This window comes from Myotis myotis, unplaced genomic scaffold (genome assembly GCF_014108235.1).
Source record: "Myotis myotis isolate mMyoMyo1 unplaced genomic scaffold, mMyoMyo1.p scaffold_m19_p_2, whole genome shotgun sequence".
NCBI classification, from domain to species: Eukaryota; Metazoa; Chordata; class Mammalia; order Chiroptera; family Vespertilionidae; genus Myotis; species Myotis myotis.
Window position 1 is genome coordinate 151,526,327 of NW_023416324.1, and position 17,788 is coordinate 151,544,114.

Sequence of the window (17,788 nt, forward strand, 5' to 3'; positions counted from 1 at the left end):
TACTTGGGCACTTGTTCCACAGGCATCTCAAACTCAAGTTATCTAAAATAGATTTGCCTACCTCCCGACATTTCTTAATCTGGTCCTACTTCCTGCTTTTCTTCAAGACATTTATACCCAATACTCAGGCCTTTTGCCTCTCCCTTGGCCCCTACATATAATTTTCTCACTCATTCATTTAACCTTTCATTCAGTGTTTTTTGAGTCCCCACCATACGCCAGGCCCTATTCTGGAAATATAGAGATGTGCAAATGGGACATTGTCCCTGTCCTTATGGAACTTGGAAGTGAGTGGAGAGATGGACCAAAAAATTGTGAGTATACAATGAAGAGTATCATGAAAGAAATAAGCTGGGTGACATGTTTGAGAATGATGGTGGCTGTAAAGAAGGGGAAAACCAACATAGACCAGGCAGGGAAATGAGAGGTGTAAGAGGGACCTGGCCGTGTGGTAAGATAAGGGAAGGACATTTTAAACAGAAGGAAAAAAGTCCTGTAAGTTTACCCATTATGATATCCCTGTAGAACCTTCTCCCATTGAATGTAGATTGAACATGTGAATATAGTATAATGTTGCCCCCGTGATTCGATTACTGATCAAGAGACTGAAGTAATCAAAAGGGAGATTATCCGCAGTGGGCCTGACCTGACCAGATAAGTCTTTAAAAAGAATGGGGCCCTTCCTGAATACAGAGCTTTAAAAAAGCACCAGAAATTACCCAGCTGTCTGTAAAGGAGCAAACTGTCAAGTTTGGGAAAGATCATTTGTCAGGGAATAGCAAAAGGCCTCCAGGAGCTGAGAACAGCTCTTGGGTGACAACCACAAGAAAGTGGGGACCTCTGAGCTACAACTGCAAGGAAGCTGAGTTCTGCTGACAACCTGAATGAGGGGACCCCAAGCTCCAGATGAGAACACAATCCAGCCCTCACCTTGGTGTCAGCCTTGTAACATCCTGAGCAGGACACTTACCTGCACTATGCACAGACTTCTGACATACAGAAACTGTGAGATTAAAAAATGGGCATAATTTAAGCCAGTGCATTTGTGACAATTTGTTTCAGAGCAACAGAAGAGACTGGTGTCTTAGTCCAATCATTATCCCTTCTTCCCTGGGGAGCTCCTTCTTGATCAGCGCTCCAAAATTCCCAGGCCTCTTCATCTTACAGAGACCTCTAACTCTGAACACATTGCACTCCTATGCCAATCAATCATGTAGCTCTTCTGCATGCAGTTGTCTTGCCTTATTATTGAACTTGCCTCTTGGTGAAGGTAGTTCCCATATGATTTAAGTTACTTGATGGCTCAAATCATCTTATAGCCTTGCTATTCCCCATAGGTCCTTGCCTGAAGCAAGTAGCAAAAAGCTATTGATTGATTTCCTCATGGATCCTGAAGGCCTCCTTCCCTATAAGAGAACAATTCTAATCTTAGCCAGGCCCAAGGGATCTAATGGATATAGCTGGGTCTACTTATGCTCATTTTTCCTTTGTTTTCTCAGCTTCCAGGGAACCTGGAGACCAGATGCAGACAGGAAGTGCTCAGAGGTGCTAAGCCTCTGTGCACCCCAGGCTTTTGGCTGAGGAAGGGAAGGACAGACCTCTGGCTGGAGGGGCTGGAATAATGCTCCCTGATGCTCCTCCTATATGTTCCTGAATCAGCTGCTTTGTGTATCTGGCCTTCATGTGTCAACATTTGTATTTCCCCAAAAGCAGCTTGAGAGTCAGCTCTGAGGACTGAGATGGAGTCAGACTCTGCAGGACTTGATCTTGGCACCATGGTGCCACCATGGTCTGTGACAGAAGTGGCTTCTTTCTCAAGAGGTAGAAATAGAGGCCCTTGTTTAATAAGATTAAATTAAGATCCCACCACTAACCCTAAGGGAGGCCCATGACAACCCAGGTCTCTTCTGATGCACATACATTGCGAATCTTCCCTTGAGTTCCTAACTTGGTGATGAAGGAGCAGGGCAAGTAGCACCAGGCATTCCTCCAGGCCTTTTACCCTCTCAGGACTTCAGACCCTGCTGGGGCAGTGAGCTGAGCCTTCAAGTCAAATATGTCTACCCCAGTCTGGCCCTTAGCACTGATTGCTGAGGCACCTTGGAGAAGACGGAGCCTTGAGTCCTGCAGCTGTTATAGGGAAGCAGCTGTCAGGGCTGGGAAGGAAATATATGATCCACTTCCTCTTGTCCAGACCAGCGGTTAGGCCCAGGCCTTCCATTTACACAATGTCCTTTGATTATCCCATACATTCAGTGGTGTGCCGTTCAATGGCCCACAACTGGCTCTCTGGGTAAAGAAAGCCCTAGTTTGTACCATTTGTCAATTTCCATGGTACAAATCTCCCACCTTACTTGTTTAAAGATACACCAAAGGTTCAATAACCGGCTCAAAAAATTCTTAAAATTTTGCCCATTCGCTTCTGCTAGCCATCACCAGCCGGCTCCAAGCACACCACTGAGAGTGGCGTACGTTCCTAAACATGCTTTAATGTTTAGTAACTCCATGCAGGCTCCTGTTAATTTTTAATAAGCCAGCAAGTGTAGGGAACACTAGCTCCATTTTAACGTTGGAGTCAGAGACACAGAGAGGCTACATGATGAACCTGCGGTCCCACAACTGGTCGTGGCAGAGCCAGATCTCCCAACTCTGAGGCCTTGTGGAGTCAAGGGTGTCCTCAGGTGGCTTGAAGGGTGGCTTGTACTTATGCCCAGAGCGGAGTTTGCCCAGTGAACTGGATTCTATCACTTGCCTGGGGGGTTCTGTTAAAATGCTTATTCTCAGGACACATCCCTGGGTATTTTGATTGTTTCTGGAGTGGCACCCAGGTATGTGTATTTTTAACAAGCAAGGAAGTGCACCTGATGATTAGACAAGTTTGAGAAAGTCTGCACTAGGGAAAATACCTTGTTAACTTCTGGCTAACTTGGGTAAGAAGTGAGAGATGAGACTACATTTACCATGGTTACATTACACTCCTTTCTAATTATTTTTTAAACATGATTAAACATTTAGAATAAATGAGGCCCCCAAACTTGCCTCCAGGGTTTCCCATAGGGACTGAGACACAGAGGCTGTTCCGGAATCCGCCATCGGAGGGCACCATAATGCAGCAAGAACTCCGCCAGCTCCGCCGGGTGAGAAGTTCATTGCTCACCTGGGGCCTCTCTAGGCCCAGTGGGAGGGAGGCAGAGCTCAGCCCCCTGGTTCCTAGAGCCCTGCAGGGGCCCTGAATTCCCACCTAACAGGCTGCTCAGCTTCTGATCTCCTCCTAAATCGATCGCAGATGACCGACCACAGGCACGGGCAGGGCAGGGCTGGACTTGGATGCAGCAGGAGGCCAGCCCAGGGCCGCCTCTGAACGCTGGTCCGCTGCGCTCACCGCGGGGGTTCCCGGCCCAGCCTGCTCCCCAGATGCTGCATTGTCCCTGCCGCTCCCTCGCCAGGCCCTCTCCCCTGGTGTTTGAGCTCCTAATTCTTTGGACTCTTTCTGGCGTGGCCTGAACACGGGCAGTGTGCAAGGTGGTTAAGTCCGTGAGCGTCGGAAACAGATTGACTAGCGCCTAAATTTCAGTTCTTCTACTTAACTGTGAGTCTCTAAGACTTATCTTCCTCATCTGTACAATGGGGAGAATGATTCGCTTCATAGGGCTCTTATGCATAGTGAATCTGAAGGTTTTTTGTTGTTGTTGTTGTTGTTGTTGTTTGTTTGCTTTTTAGCACAATGCCTGGTACATATTAAATATTCAAAAGCCAGTATTGTAGCACGTACTGTAATTGTCATTATTGTGCAAGCCCAAGGGACCTGTGAATGTTCATATCAGTTAATTTATTGGTGTCTGCCCCTTATTCTTGATTTTTAGGGAACATTTTATTTATTTATCAAGCAAGCATTATAGCACTTTCTAGGTGCTAGGCAACTGTATGAAGTACTTTACAGATATTAACTCATTCAATCCCCATATCAACATTTTGCTATTATGCTAAACAGATAAGCAAACTGAGGCCCAGAGAGGTTAATTGACTTGCCCAAGGTCGGATTGCTGTTAAGTGGTAGGGCCAGGATTTGCAGGCAGGCAGGGTGGCCCCTGAGCCAGGGCCCCACAGTGTGGCTAAGCACGTCTGCTCAAGTGCAGAGGAGCAAGAGGCTGATGGGATCCCTAGTCCTGTGTCTGCCAGCTGTGTGACCTGGGCAAGCTTATCTACACAGTCTAGCTGCAGCATCTTTGTTTGGAAACTGGGGATTATACACCTACCTGGCCAGGGTGTGGTGAGGGTTAGCCGTGATGAAAAGCTTGTCGTGCCTGGCACATAGTATATGCTAAATAAATAGTAGCTATTTTTATTGTTGCTTTTATCATCAGGCAAGTTAGGATGAGCACAGAGGTAGCCGGGGCATTAAAGACATGGGAACCCTGCCTGTTTACTCCAGGGAAATAGCACTGATAGAGCTGGGCTGCTGGTGTAGCCAGAGGCCCCTCCCAGGATGCCCCTTCCCCACCTCCACCAAGGAAAGGTGCTGGCAGGGAAAGGGGCACTCAGGTTCTAGCCCCAGACCTGAGCAAAAGGCTGTAGGACTCGGTGCAAGCATGTAGCAGTTCTGCACAAATGAACTAAACTTATGCCTTTTCTGAGTCCCAATTCTGTGACTGGGGTTTGTGGGCTTGTCACTCTGAAGGTCTCAAGATCCTCCCAGAATTCAACCTCCGCCTAAAATAAAGCCTTGTCCCAGGGTGGAGGTGTGCGTGGGGGAACCGATGATGGTGCCTCTTGAGGAAGCTGGCGGTGGGGGAGGTGGGAGGCCAGGCTGGTGGAGAGCCTGGGTTTAATGAGCCCCAGAGCTCTGTGAGGGCTGCTTTTCACCCCCTTTTATTTCTTCAGACAGGGGGCTCAATAAATCTTTAGTTCTGTGGACTCCCCTCATGGAATTGTTGAAGAAAAAACGCTTCTTGCAAATGATTGGAAAGCTCTTTGCAGATATAAAGTGCTTATTTAGATGCAAACTAAAGCTCCAAGGTGCCTGTGACCCATCTGGTACCTATTGTGCTCCCACAAGGACGCAGAGGCTGCCTGTGTGATGGGCGCCATTTGAGAGCCACTTAAAGGACTCCCCGTGAATGCATTTGGTTGCATTATTCCCGGGCTTCTCGAGGGGGACTGGCATTCTCCCCGCTCACATCGTGTCCTTCTCCTCTGACACTTTCTCAGCCCCTTCCCCAAGTTTGTTCCGACCTAGGATGTGGCCCCTGGGGAGGCAAGGAGCCAAGGGGGTGGGGCCTTGTGCTCACCCACTCTGCTTTGTTGAGAAGAAAAGGCGGCTTTAATCCAATTCTTAGGCATCAGAGCTATGCCTAAGGACCTAATGACAATAGTATTCCTTGCTTTCAAAAACGCTTTCAACATTTCCCTTTCTTTCCTATCTCCTGCTCCCCTGTCATTACAGACCAGGGCTTCATGACCAAAAATGCTGAATCCATTGGGTCAGTGTGTCAGACTGGTGACTAGCATTGTGTGGAGACCTTTAGGACTGCATTTTTAATGAATTGGCCAGTTCTTTGGCGACACACGAACAGAAATTAACACGGTGCACCGCAAACCGCGGTGGAGGAGAATGGAGACGGTTTCTCCAAGACAGGTTTTCATTCCTAGACTAGAAAGGAGGCCCCAGTTGGAGGTTTGGCGAGGATTTGGTCATATAGAAACTGAAGCCGGGAAAGGCGCATCCTCCTCCACTGGGGTCCAAGGTGTAAGCGGCTTCAGGTTTTAGGTAGGCGAGTGCTATGCATTCTGGGAGTTTTCCTGCTCGGGACAGAATCCGGTTCAAGGCTTATTGTTGTTGGTTGTGTCTTCAGTGGTGAAAACAAAAGTGTTTGTTAAGCGTGGCTGCTGCGGGCAAAGGGTGCTCTCGTGCAAATGAGAACAGACACCCTCTCCTGGCGGACTCCAGGCTTGGCAAGTGAAGCGCTGGCCGAATTCGGTCCCCACACCCGTGCGCAAGGCACAACCTGCACAGCCTCACCCACCAGCCGCGTGTGAGTGTGTGAGGATGGAGTGCACAGGCGCATTCTCAAGCGGGTGGACAGTAAGGTCAGGAAGTAGGAGGCTGGGAGGGGCTGTCCCAGGCCTCTCAGAAGCTCTCTTTCTGCAGCTCTTCCCTCCCGTTCCGAGGCTCACCTTCTCCCACTCTCTCCCGTCCTTTCTGAAGATGTCTGTTTGCGACATAAGCATTGGCTATGCCCAGGCAGGGGCCACTGAATTCAGTTTACTATTCTTTGTCCAAGGCCCTGTCATAGACACAGCAGGGAGCAGTATAAGAGTTTAGTGGCGGAGGTGATGGATGATACAGCAAACCGGAGGCTGGCTGTTACTTCTGTAAATATCACATTTATGTAATAAATGTCCAGAAATCACACAAAAGACTCCTTTCTGCCCTCCTTTTACCCAAACCAAACAAAATAGTAACAGGAAATTGTCTTCCCCACCCAAATCAGCTCACCTTTCATCCTGTCCCCCCCTCCCTTCTCCCATTAGGAATCACAAAACCCCAAAGATGGTGGAAAGCAAAAGCAGACTCTTCTTTAGTGACCTGGGGGAAAGGCAAGGCTACAAAAGCTGACAGAACAACCATTCCTCTCCTGTCACAGGGGTTTCTTTTCACCCACAGCCAGTGTTTAAAAGAAAAAGAGGAAAGTATGTCCCAGTGGGAAGTTCTCCTTGGCAGTGACCCAGTGCCCTCAGATGCCAAGCCTGTGTCTCCAGTACAGCAAGAGCAGCCTCCCCACCAGGTCCAGCCCACCCCTCTCCTAAGCCAGGGCGGGAACCCCAGCCCTACCTGTCAATGCTGATGGCACAGAGGTTCAGGATGCTGGCTGTACACATCATCACATCCAGGGTGACGAAAACATCACAGCAAAGGCGGCTGAAATTCCAGACTCCACCTGTCACCTGGCATCAGACAAAGATGTTAGTGCTCCTCCCCCAGCGAAGGGACACAACCCAATCAACTAGATGTCTTCCCGAGGCTGCCCCCTACAGACGCTGACATGCCCTCCCTGTTGGTACATCGTCATTACCTAGGGCAGGCTGACAGCAAGGGAGTGACAGGCTGCCCAAGATTGGTCCCACACAAGAAAGGGCGACATCACAGAATGTTAGAAGGTTAGAGCTGGAAGGGGTCCTCCAAATCAATTAGTTCAGCGTTTCTCAACTGTGGCCTACAGTGGGGAACTCTTTAGAGATGAAGATTTCTGAACCCTTCCCTAGACCTTCTGAGTTAGACTTTGGAGCTGGGGCCCATGGGTCTTCATTTTAAAATCAATACTCCCCTCCCCCCCCCCCCCCCCCCGCCCAATCACACCAAAATTTGAGAATCACTGATTGAGTTCAAACTCAGGAAGCCACGAAAGCTCATGTGGTTGAGTGATAGGCCCATAGATGCATAGCTGGTAGTAAATGAGTGTGGGGTACTGCCAGAGGTGGGCACTGTGCCAAAGCTGCCTCTCTGAAGCCCTCCGACCGGTGGAGAGCTCACCCTAGACCCAGGAAATAAGCAGCGAACATGCTTTTCATAAAACTTAACTCCAAAATGAAATTCTATCTGGCTTCTGGTTCTAAAGCTTGAAAGCATCTTGGAGCAACATCTCTAAAAACCTATGTAAGATAAGTCTGTGCCAATGTGCTTGCCTTCAACACCGGGTCCCATCCACCAAGAAGTGGGGAGAAAGGCAGGGGTCTAGGGCATTCAAAAGGGTCCCCGAACCTCTCTACCACTCGCAGAATCAGTGAGGATGACTCTGACCTCACGCATTTGCCCATACGTTTCAAGCTCCAGAACTTCCTGCAATACTTGTAAACAGCCAGGAAAACAGACAATTTAATTTATATTTTAGCACATTTCTATTTTATTAAAAAATTATATAACCTTATTGTACGAGAGAGATCTGTCAGGGAGACTGCCACTTTCAGAATGTCCACAAATGCCATTCTAGGGGCCAAGCTTTTGTTCCTTTGCCAGCTTCCTATCTGTAGGGCTGCCATTCTTGGGGATCATAGTTCTCAAGGACAAACCCGTGAAGCTTTGTGTCCCTGGCTGTAGCTGGGCGTCCTTGCTGGGCAGGCCCAATGGCTAATTAAGAGGAAGTGGGAGTAAAAAATAGGTCCAGTTGCCTCTGAAGTAGCTTCTCACGAAAAAAGGAGACATTGTTGAAATGATAGTGCTTAAAGATGGTGCTGTAGCATTTGATTTTATCACTATATTTGGTAATCTGCAGACCCTATTTTGACATGCTCTGATCAAAGATACCTTGTTTAAAAGCATCAGTGAGAAGTCCAAACTAGCTCTGAAGTCATCATTTTTGCTCATTTGGCTGCGGATTTACTTTCTCTCTTTTATTTTTAAAAATATGTTTTATTTATTTATTTATTTATTTATTTATTTATTTATTTATATTTTAGAGAGAAAGGAAGGGAGGGGGAGAGAGAGATAGAAACATAGATGAGAGAGAAACATCAATCAGCTGCCTCCTGCAGGCCCCCGACTGGTGATCAAGCCCACAACCTGGCATGTGCCTTGACCAGGAATTGAACCAGTGACCTCTTGATTCATGGGCTGATGCTCAACCACTAAGCTAGCGCCAGCGGGGCTACTTTCTGTCTTTTAGTTCAACCATTTGGATCTATATAAATAAAGGCCAAATATGAATTTATAGGAATTCTGAGAATGAAAAACTTTATTTTCTCTTTATTTTATTTTGTTTTTCCCTCTATCACCATTTATCCCCCCTATAAGCTCTTCCACCTCCTCCTACCCTGAAAAACTTTTTACAAAGGATATATATAGTCATAATAACCCAATGAGGTAAACATTATTTACAATTTATAGATAACAAAATGGTGACTGAGAGAAGTTGGACAATTTGCCTAAGAACACATTGCTAGTAAAGGAGCTGGCATTTCAAACCCTTAATATTAACCAGAACTCTATTTTGCCTCTCAAAGGTCGGCACCTTAACACTCCGCTTCTGGGAGACGTACAATTTAACTTCATCCTGATAACATAGGAGGAAGAAGAGCTGACGTTTGCTCATTCATCCACCTATACATCCAATGTTTATTGAGTGCCCATTATGTGCCTGATACTTTGCTTGGGTAGGTGCACTCAAATGAATTAAACATTTTTTTTTTGTCCCCAGGGCCTCAGAATATAGTGTGTGCATGTTAGGGGGAGAAATGTGTGAATGGGTGTGGGTGATTTGAGGGCCCAGGAGATAGACACTAAGAAAATAACTATAATACAAAGTGATAAGTGCTGACAGTGAGGTTAAGTAGAAAGTGTTGGGAGAACTTGAAAGGTAAAGTGATTTTTGAAATTATAGCAAAAAAAAGTCTGATTGATTTAAGCCTCTTTAGAGACATGATTCTACCTTTCCCCTAAATTCTAATAAATAACTCACTTCAGAATAATCGAGCAGCCAGGTGGTGTTACTCTCACTTGCTAATGAACATAACTAGCTCCCTTTGGCAATACAGAAAGTGGGAGTAAGCAACAAAGTGTCTTCAGGTACAGAAGTTGGCTGTTGATTTTCTTCTTCTTTTTTTTTTTTCAACAGACACAGCCTGCGGCAGCATTCCCCAATTTACTGATTATAAGGCAGCATTTCCCAAAGCACCTGAGGCTCTTGCTAAACAAAATGATTCTCAGGCCCCACTCAGAATACTAAGTCCCTGGAGTGCTTCCTATTGCCTGGCAAGTTGGGAAGCTGGTCTGGAGGGTGTGTATGAAGTGTGTGTGTGTGTGTGTGTGTGGTGTGTGTGTGGTGTGTGTGTGTGTGTGTGTGGTGTGTGTGTGTGGTGTGTGTGTGTGCGTGTGTGGTGTGTGTGTGTGTGTGGTGTGTGTGTGTGTGCGTGTGTGGTGTGTGTGTGGTGTGTGTGTGTGGTGTGTGTGTGTGTGTGTGTGGTGTGTGTGTGTGTGTGTGGTGTGTGTGGTGTGTGTGTGTGTGTGTGTGTGTGTGTGTGGTGTGTGTGGTGTGTGTGTGGTGTGGTGTGTGTGTGTGTGTGTGGTGTGTGTGTGGTGTGTGTGTGTGGTGTGTGTGTGTGTGGTGTGTGTGGTGTGTGTGTGTGTGTGTGGTGTGTGTGTGTTGTGGTGTGTGGTGTGTGTGTGGTGTGTGTGTGTGGTGTGTGTTGTAGTGTGGTGTGTGTGGTGTTGTGTGGTGTGTGGTGTGTGGTGTGTGTGTGTGTGTGTGTGGTGTGTGTGTGTGTGGTGTGGTGGTGTGTGTGTGGTGTGTGTGTGTGTTTTTGTGGTGTGTGGTGTGTGTGTTGGTGTGTGTGTGTGTGGGTGTGTGTGGTGTGTGTGTGTGGTGTGTGGTGTGTGTGTGTGTGTGGTGTGTGTGGTGTGTGTGTGGTGTGTGTGTGTGGTGTGTGGTGTGTGTGTGTGGTGTGTGGTGTGTGTGTGGTGGTGTGTGGTGTGTGTGTGTGGTGTGTGGTGTGTGTGGTGTGGTGTGTGGTGTGTGGTGTGTGGTGTGTGTGTGTGTGTGTGTGTGTGTGGTGTGTGGTGTGTGTGTGTGTGTGTGTGTGGTGTGTGTGGTGTGTGTGTGTGGTGTGTGTGGTGTGTGTGCGCGTGTGTGGTGTGTGTGTGTGGTTGTGGTGTGTGTGGGTGGTGGTGTGTGGTGTGTTGTGGTGTGTGTGGTGTGGTGTGTTGGTGGTGTGGTGTGTGTGTGGTGGTGTTGGTGTGTGTGGTGTGGTGTGGTTTGGTGTGTGTGGTGTGGTGTGTGTGGTGTGTGTGTGTGTGTACTGTGTGGTGTGTGGTTGGTGTGGTGTGTTGTGTAGGTGTGTGTGTGTGTGGTGGTGTGGTGTGTGGGTGTGTGTGTGGTGGTTGGTGGTGATGGTGGTGTGTGTGTTTGTGGTGGTGGTGTGTGTGTGGTGTGTGGTGTGTGGTATGTGTGTGTGTGTGTGGTGTGTGTGGTGTGTGTGTGGTTGTGTGGTGTGGTGTGGGTGTGGTGGTGCTGTGGGGTGGTGTGTGTGTGGTGTGTGTGTGGTGTGTGTGTGGTGTGTGTGTTGTGTGTGTGTGGTGTGTTGTTTGGTGTGGTGGTGTGTGTGTGCGCGTGTGTGGTTGTTTGGTGTGTGGGTGTGTGCGCGTTGTGTGGGTGTGTGGGTGTCTGTGTGGGTGTGTGGTGTGTGTGTGTGTGTGGTGTGTGTGTGTGTGTGTGTGTTGTGTGTGTGGTGTGGTGTGTGTGTGTGTGTGTGTGGTGTGTGTGTGGTGTGTGGTGTGGTGGTGTGTGTGGTGTGTGTGTGTGGTGTGTGTGTGTGTGTTTGTGGTGTGTGGTGTGTGTGTGTGGTGTGTGTGTGTGTGTGTGTGGTGTGTGGTGTGTGTGTGTGGTGTGTGGTGTGTGTGTGTGTTGTGGTGTGTGTGTTGTGTGGTGTGTGGTGTGTGTGTGTGTGTGTGGTGTGTGTGGTGTGTGTGGTGTGTGTGTGTGGTGTGTGTGGTTGTGTGTGGTGTGGTGTGTGTGGTGTGTGTGGGTGTGTGGTGTGTGTGTGTGTGTGTGTGTGGTGTGTGTGTGTGGTGTGTGTGGTGTGTGGTGTGTGTGTGTGTGTGTGTGTGTGTGTGGTGTGTGTGTGTGTGTGTGTGTGTGTGGTGTGTGTGTGTGTGGTGTGTGGTGTGTGGTGTGTGGTGTGTGTGTGTGTGTGTGGTGTGTGTGTGTTGTGTGTGTGGTGTGTGATGTGTGTGTGGTGTGTGTGGTGTGTGTGTGTGTGGTGTGTGTGTGGTGTGTGGTGTGTGTTTTGTGTGTGTGTGGTGTGTGTGTGTGGTGTGGTGGTGTGTGTGTGTGGTGGTGGTGGTGTGTGTGTGTGTGGTGTGTTGTGTGTGGTGTGGTGTGTGTGTGGGTGTGTGTGTGTGTGGGGTGTGTGGTGTGTGTGTGTGGTGGTGTGTGTGTGTGTGGGTGTGTGTGTGTGGTGTGTGTGTGTGGTGTGTGTGTGTTGTGTGTGTGTGTGGTGTGTGTGTGTGTGTGTGTGTGGTGTGTGTGTGGGTGTGTGTGTGGTGTGTGTGTTTGTGTGTGTGGGTGTGTGGTGTGTTGTGGTGTGGGTGGTGTGTGTGGTGTGTGGTGTGTGTGGTGTGTGTGGTGTGGTGTGTGTGTGTGTGGGTGTGGTGTGTGTGTGGTGTGGTGTGTGGTGTGTGTGGTGTGTGTGTGGTGTGTGTGTGTGGGGTGTGTGTGTGGTGTGTGTGTGGTGTGTGGTGTGTGGTGTGTGTGTGTGTGTGTGTGTGTGTGTGTGTGTGTGTGTGTGTGTGTGTGTGGTGTGTGTGGTGTGTGTGGTGTGTGTGGTGTGTGTGGTGTGTGTGTGTGTGGTGTGGTGTGTGTGTGGTGTGTGTGTGTGTGTGTGGTGTGTGGTGTGTGTGTGTGGTGTGTGTGGTGTGTGTGTGTGGGTGTGTGGTGTGTGGTGTGTGTGTGTGTGGTGTGTGTGTGTGTGGTGTGGTGTGTGTGGTGTGTGTGTGTGTGGTGTGTGGTGTGTGGTGTGTGTGTGTGGTGTGTGTGGTGTGTGTGTGTGGTGTGTGTGTGTGTGTGGTGTGTGTGTGTGTGTGGTGTGTGTGTGTGTGTGGTGTGTGTGTGTGTGTGTGTGGTGTGTGTGTGTGTGTGTGGTGTGTGTGTGTGTGTGTGGTGTGTGTGTGTGTGTGTGTGGTGTGTGGTGTGTGTGGTGTGTGTGGTGTGTGTGGTGTGTGGTGTGTGGTGTGTGGTGTGTGGTGTGTGTGTGTGTGGTGTGTGTGTGGTGTGTGTGTGGTGTGTGTGTGGTGTGTGTGGTGTGTGTGGTGTGTGTGTGTGTGTGTGTGGTGTGTGTGGTGTGTGGTGTGTGTGTGTGTGTGGTGTGTGTGTGTGTGTGGTGTGTGTGTGTGGTGTGTGTGTGTGTGTGTGTGTGGTGTGTGTGTGTGTGTGTGTGTGTGTGTGTGTGGAGTGTGTGTGTGTGTGGTGTGTGTGGAGTGTGTGTGTGTGTGTGTGTGGTGTGTGTGTGTGTGTGTGCACTATCTTCAGAAATGGTTGTCCCAAAGCGGGCTCCTTCAGCACTCTTTGTTCTACGGGAATCTTTGGCCTCATCGTTCCCTCCTGAGAAGAATGTTGTTACGTGCATATAATAAAACACAATGGATCACCAAGGATACCAATTACATTGAAATACAGTTACCAAAGTATTTTAAGTTTATGTGCTTCTTCAATAATGCATTAAATGACAAGAGCTAGTGGCAGGGCCAAAATTCCTATAATTTCAAAGTACTGACGAATTAAATGGTACTTCGAGGTGTAACAACTGCAATGCGATCCTAAAGTGTAAATGTGATTAAAGTGTAAATATCTGTGATTTCTACAGGTGATATTAAGGATTTCCTCTGCTGTGGGTTGATGCCTACATTCACAATTGATGGATGTGCTAAATTTCAGTTTAGTGAAAATAAGGAAGTAATTTTATTTACAACCAAGTTGATGGACACCCCAGATTAAGAATTCTTGCTCTAAGGGATGGATTTTTAGTTGCTTTGAGGGGACAGCAAAGGGCAAAAGATAGAATTACTTCTCAGATTAGCCTCTTTCATTTTATTTTTGTTTGCCACATTTGGATTTTTTTTTTTTTTTTTTTTTTTTTTTTTTTTTTGCAAGAGGGGATTGCTGTGGGGCAAGATGGGAAGTTTACTTCTCTGAATTCTAATATCTTCATCTGTGAAATGGGTGTTTTTGTTTTTCAGATTAGTAGTTCCTAAATGTCAGTTGCAGCAGATGGTGGCTGGCTGCACAAATCCCTTGGGAGTGGGGCTGGGGCTGGGGGCCTGGTTATAATTACTATACACTTCCAAGGCCACCCCTGGAAATTCCAGTTTGGTAGATGTGGGTAAACCCAACAGTCAGTATTGGGAGTGCATCAAAATCACGGAGGAGCCCATTTGAAATGCAGACTCTCCCTTTATTTCTAATAATCGTCATTAAAGGCCCCAAGGCTCCCCTCTCCCCAAACAGAGCTGCTCTTTCCTGTCATCACTCTCTGATCCTTATCACTCTCTCTGTGGCGAGTCTCCCTGCCTGAACCCACCCTGCTCTTTTTCTCTTGTCTACATTACTGAATGCCTGAGTCTTTTCTGCCGTCCACACGGTGACCCAAGCACTCTGACTTTAGTATTCCAGATGTTGCCCTGGCTGCTTAGGTTGCCTTTCTGTTCTGATATAAGTGCATTAAATATCACAAAAGGTGCTTAACTGAGTGGCACAAAATGGGACGGTTGTGCTTGGAGAGGAAAGCTCCCAACAGCTGATAGCTTCTAAAGCTGGAAATTAAAAGCTTGGGAGGGAACCTAAGATAGAGCTATTGGGTGTGGCACAGAAAAGAGTTTCTGAGAAAATACTGCAAACTGAATTAAAGAGACAGCCAGGCCAGAGCCCTCTAGAATATAACTATGCTGAGGTCACCTGTGTGGCTTTTCTCATAAACTTCTCTGCTAGGCCTGGGGACAGAGAAAACTGCAGAGGGCCAGCGTTCACCTTTATACACTGCCCAAGCCCACTCTCCTGTATGCCTCAGTGACGAGAATAACAGTGAAAGCCACGTGGTGCCCACTTGCTGACTAGCCCCTTCCCTCTTTCCAACAGGCCTTAGGTTCCACTGGGAATCCCTGGGGTTCCTGAGCAGTTGATGTGCTCCACGGAAGGAACTCTTCTTTGCGAAACCCACTCTTCTATTCAGTGATTCTTTTAGAGAAAATCATGTGCCACAAGCCAGCTCCATCAAAGCACATCTTGACGCATCTACTAGAAATTCGGGGACATAGACTTCCCCTCTTGCTTGTGTTGTGCACATGTGAGGCTTATAGCTTACCCTCTGCCGATGGATAAAGGCAATGCATGGAAAAAGACAGAGCTGAGAGAATCATAGAGAAGTGGAGATGGACCCCTGTTCCAGCTGTGCCTGCAGCCCACTTATCACCAGACTTTTAAAGTGCCTGGCGTGAGAGCCAATGCATTCTGTTTACTGTTTAAGTCCATTGGAGGTAAATTTCCTTTTACTTACAACTAAACATGTCTTAACTGAGATATTTAGAGATTGCACTTTTTAGTTACCAAAACACTTCCTCATTGAATGACAGTTGAGCCTAACACATATCCTGTGAGATAAGAATAATTGTCACCTCCGTTTTAAACACTTAATTCCCACATCTTCTGACTCCAATTTCTGAGTCTTTCTCATAGCATGAGTCTGTGTTAGAATGACATTCATCCCAGTGAATTCCATCAGAAGCATGATGTTATGTGATATGTGACATTTCATTGCCTACCTCACAGCAATTCCTCGCCTCCACATTTTTTTTGTTTTGTTAATCCTCACCCAAGGATATTTTTCCCATTGATTTTAAGAAAGAGTGAAAGAGAGAGAGAGAGAGAGAGAGAAAGAAAGAAACATCCATGTGAGAGGGCTGGGGATCAAACCTGCAACCCAAGTTGTCCACACTGTGACCCAAGCACTTTGAGTTTAATATTCCAGATGTTGCCCTGGCTGCTTAGGTTGCCTTCCTGTTCTTACATAAGTGCATTAAATATCACAAGAGAGAATCCAATCCAAGACTCTTTGGTGCAAGGGTCGGTGCTCTAACCATTGAGCAACCGGCCAGGGCTTCACATCTTTTTCTTTCTTTCTTTTTTTTTTTTTAAAAATATATTTTTATTAATTTTTTACAGAGAGGAAGGGAGAGAGAGAAAGAGAGAAACATCGATGGGAGAGAAACATCGATCAGCCACCTCCTGCACATCTCCCACTGAGGTACATGCAACTGAGGTACATGCCCTTGACCGGAATCGAACCCGGGACCCTTCAGTCTGCAGGCCGACGCTCTATCCACTGAGCTAAACCGGTTTCGGTAGACATCTTTTTCAATGAAATCCACATTTTCACTTTTTTTTCTATTGTCCATTTCAGCCAAAAGTGGCTTTATGATCCATTTCTGGCCAATTAGACTTACGTGAAGTCCTTTAGTGAGAAGTTTCGAGCCCCTCTAGGGAAATGGCTATTTTTTTTAAAAAAATACATTTTTATTGATTTCAGAGAGGAAGGGAGAGGGAGAGAGACATAGAAACATCAATGATGAGAGAGAATCATTGATTGGCTGCCTCCTGCATGCCCCTACTAGGGATCGAACCCGCAACCTGGCCATGTGCCCTTGATCGGAATCAAACCCAGGACCCTTCAGTCCACAGGCCGACCCTCTATCCACTGAGCCAAACCAGCCAGGGCGAATGGCTATTTTTTCCCTCTGCAGCCCCCACCTACCCTGAGTTGACTGCTGGAGGGACTGACGCAGACATTCAGGTGCACTGACGAGAGCCTAGGAGCAAGTGAGAAGGACCACATGCAGGTGCTAAAGCCCATTTCTCAACGGAGAGATGTCTCTGCTGCCTCAGATGTTCTTTCTATTATTGTAGGCATATTGGCCCATGCCCTTTTTTAAAAAATATATTTTATTGATTTTTTTGCAGAGAGGAAAGGATTGAGATAGAGAGTTAGAAACATCGATCAGCTGCCTCCTGCACACTCCCTACCGGAGATGTGCCCGCAACCAAGGTACATGCCCTTGACCAGAATCGAACCTGGGACCCTTCAGTCCGCAGGCCGCCGCTCTATCCACTGAGCCAAACCGGTTACGGCTGGTCCATGTTCTTGATGACTGAACGCTTACACCAGAGGGCATATTGGTTTTCATGAGGGGAGACCAAGGGCTCCACCAGAATTCTTTTCTTAGGAGAAAACACATAGATCCAACCTGCAGGGGGTTCACTGAGCCTTTGGCAAGATCTCACGCCTGCCCTCTGCAGACTCAGTTGTCCTTCATGCTCAGCAGAAGGGGGCATTATCTTTTTTAGCAGGTGTGGCTAGAGGGGCTGCCTTAGTATCTGTGTGGAAAAGTCACACTATGCCTTTCCTACACCAATATCTACAGAGAATTTCTAATATGGTTCATCAGAGTCCTGGAAGCAATCACAAATGGACAGCCAAAGCGTACACCTGAGTGACCTTGTCACAGACACGAAAACCCTGGTCAGAGGCAATTAAAATGCTTATTAGACTGAAAGTCCTCTTCCTGCATTTGTTTCTGACGTTCATCTTTCCGAAAGACTTAAGAATCCTTGTAAGGTATAGGGATGGACAGAAACATGTTGGTGGGTGGATGGTGGTGTGCTGAATTATTACTAATCCACACTCGGTTATAGCACCTAGAGTGTGCCCCACTTTTCGACAGAGATATCACATGCTTTTAACTCCTTTTCAGCCTCATTATTATTGAATGTTAAAAAAATAGTTCATGGTTATAATAGGCACAGCAGCAACTGATATAAGCAGGAATTGACCATGTAATGCAGACATTGCAGAAAAGATTCATTTAATCATTCATGTCTCAAATATTTATTTAGCACATATGATGTACCAGTGTGTTTGGACTATAGGAAAAAAGAACACATAGCCTCTGACTTTAAGACTGTCTCAGACTAATTGGGTTGACAGAAAAGTCAAGATAATTACAAGACCCTTTGCCATCAGGATTATCCTAACTGGGAAGAATAAATGCATATTTTTCCCTCCGAGTATTCTCTTAGCCCAGCGATTTTCAACCAGTGTACCGCAAGAATTTTTAAAACATGCAATACCTGAATATTGAGTCAGGGTCACTGACCTCTTTTCCCTTAGGTTGTCAAATAAAAAAATGACAACAACCAACAGAGCAATAGCCGTCTGGTGTGAATGCCCTGTCTCAAACCATAAATACATGTCA

At 47.3% G+C, this 17,788-nt stretch overlaps 1 protein-coding gene across 1 annotated transcript in view; it reads right to left on the minus strand.

Annotated features, from left to right (window-relative positions):
• DRD3 (dopamine receptor D3) overlaps positions 1-17,788 on the minus strand; it is a 42,625-nt gene that overhangs the window by 13,624 nt on the left and 11,213 nt on the right. The window contains exon 3 of the mRNA XM_036351051.1: positions 6,833-6,945. Within this exon, the coding sequence (XP_036206944.1) occupies positions 6,833-6,945 (113 nt within the window). The remainder of the gene's footprint in view (positions 1-6,832; positions 6,946-17,788) is intronic.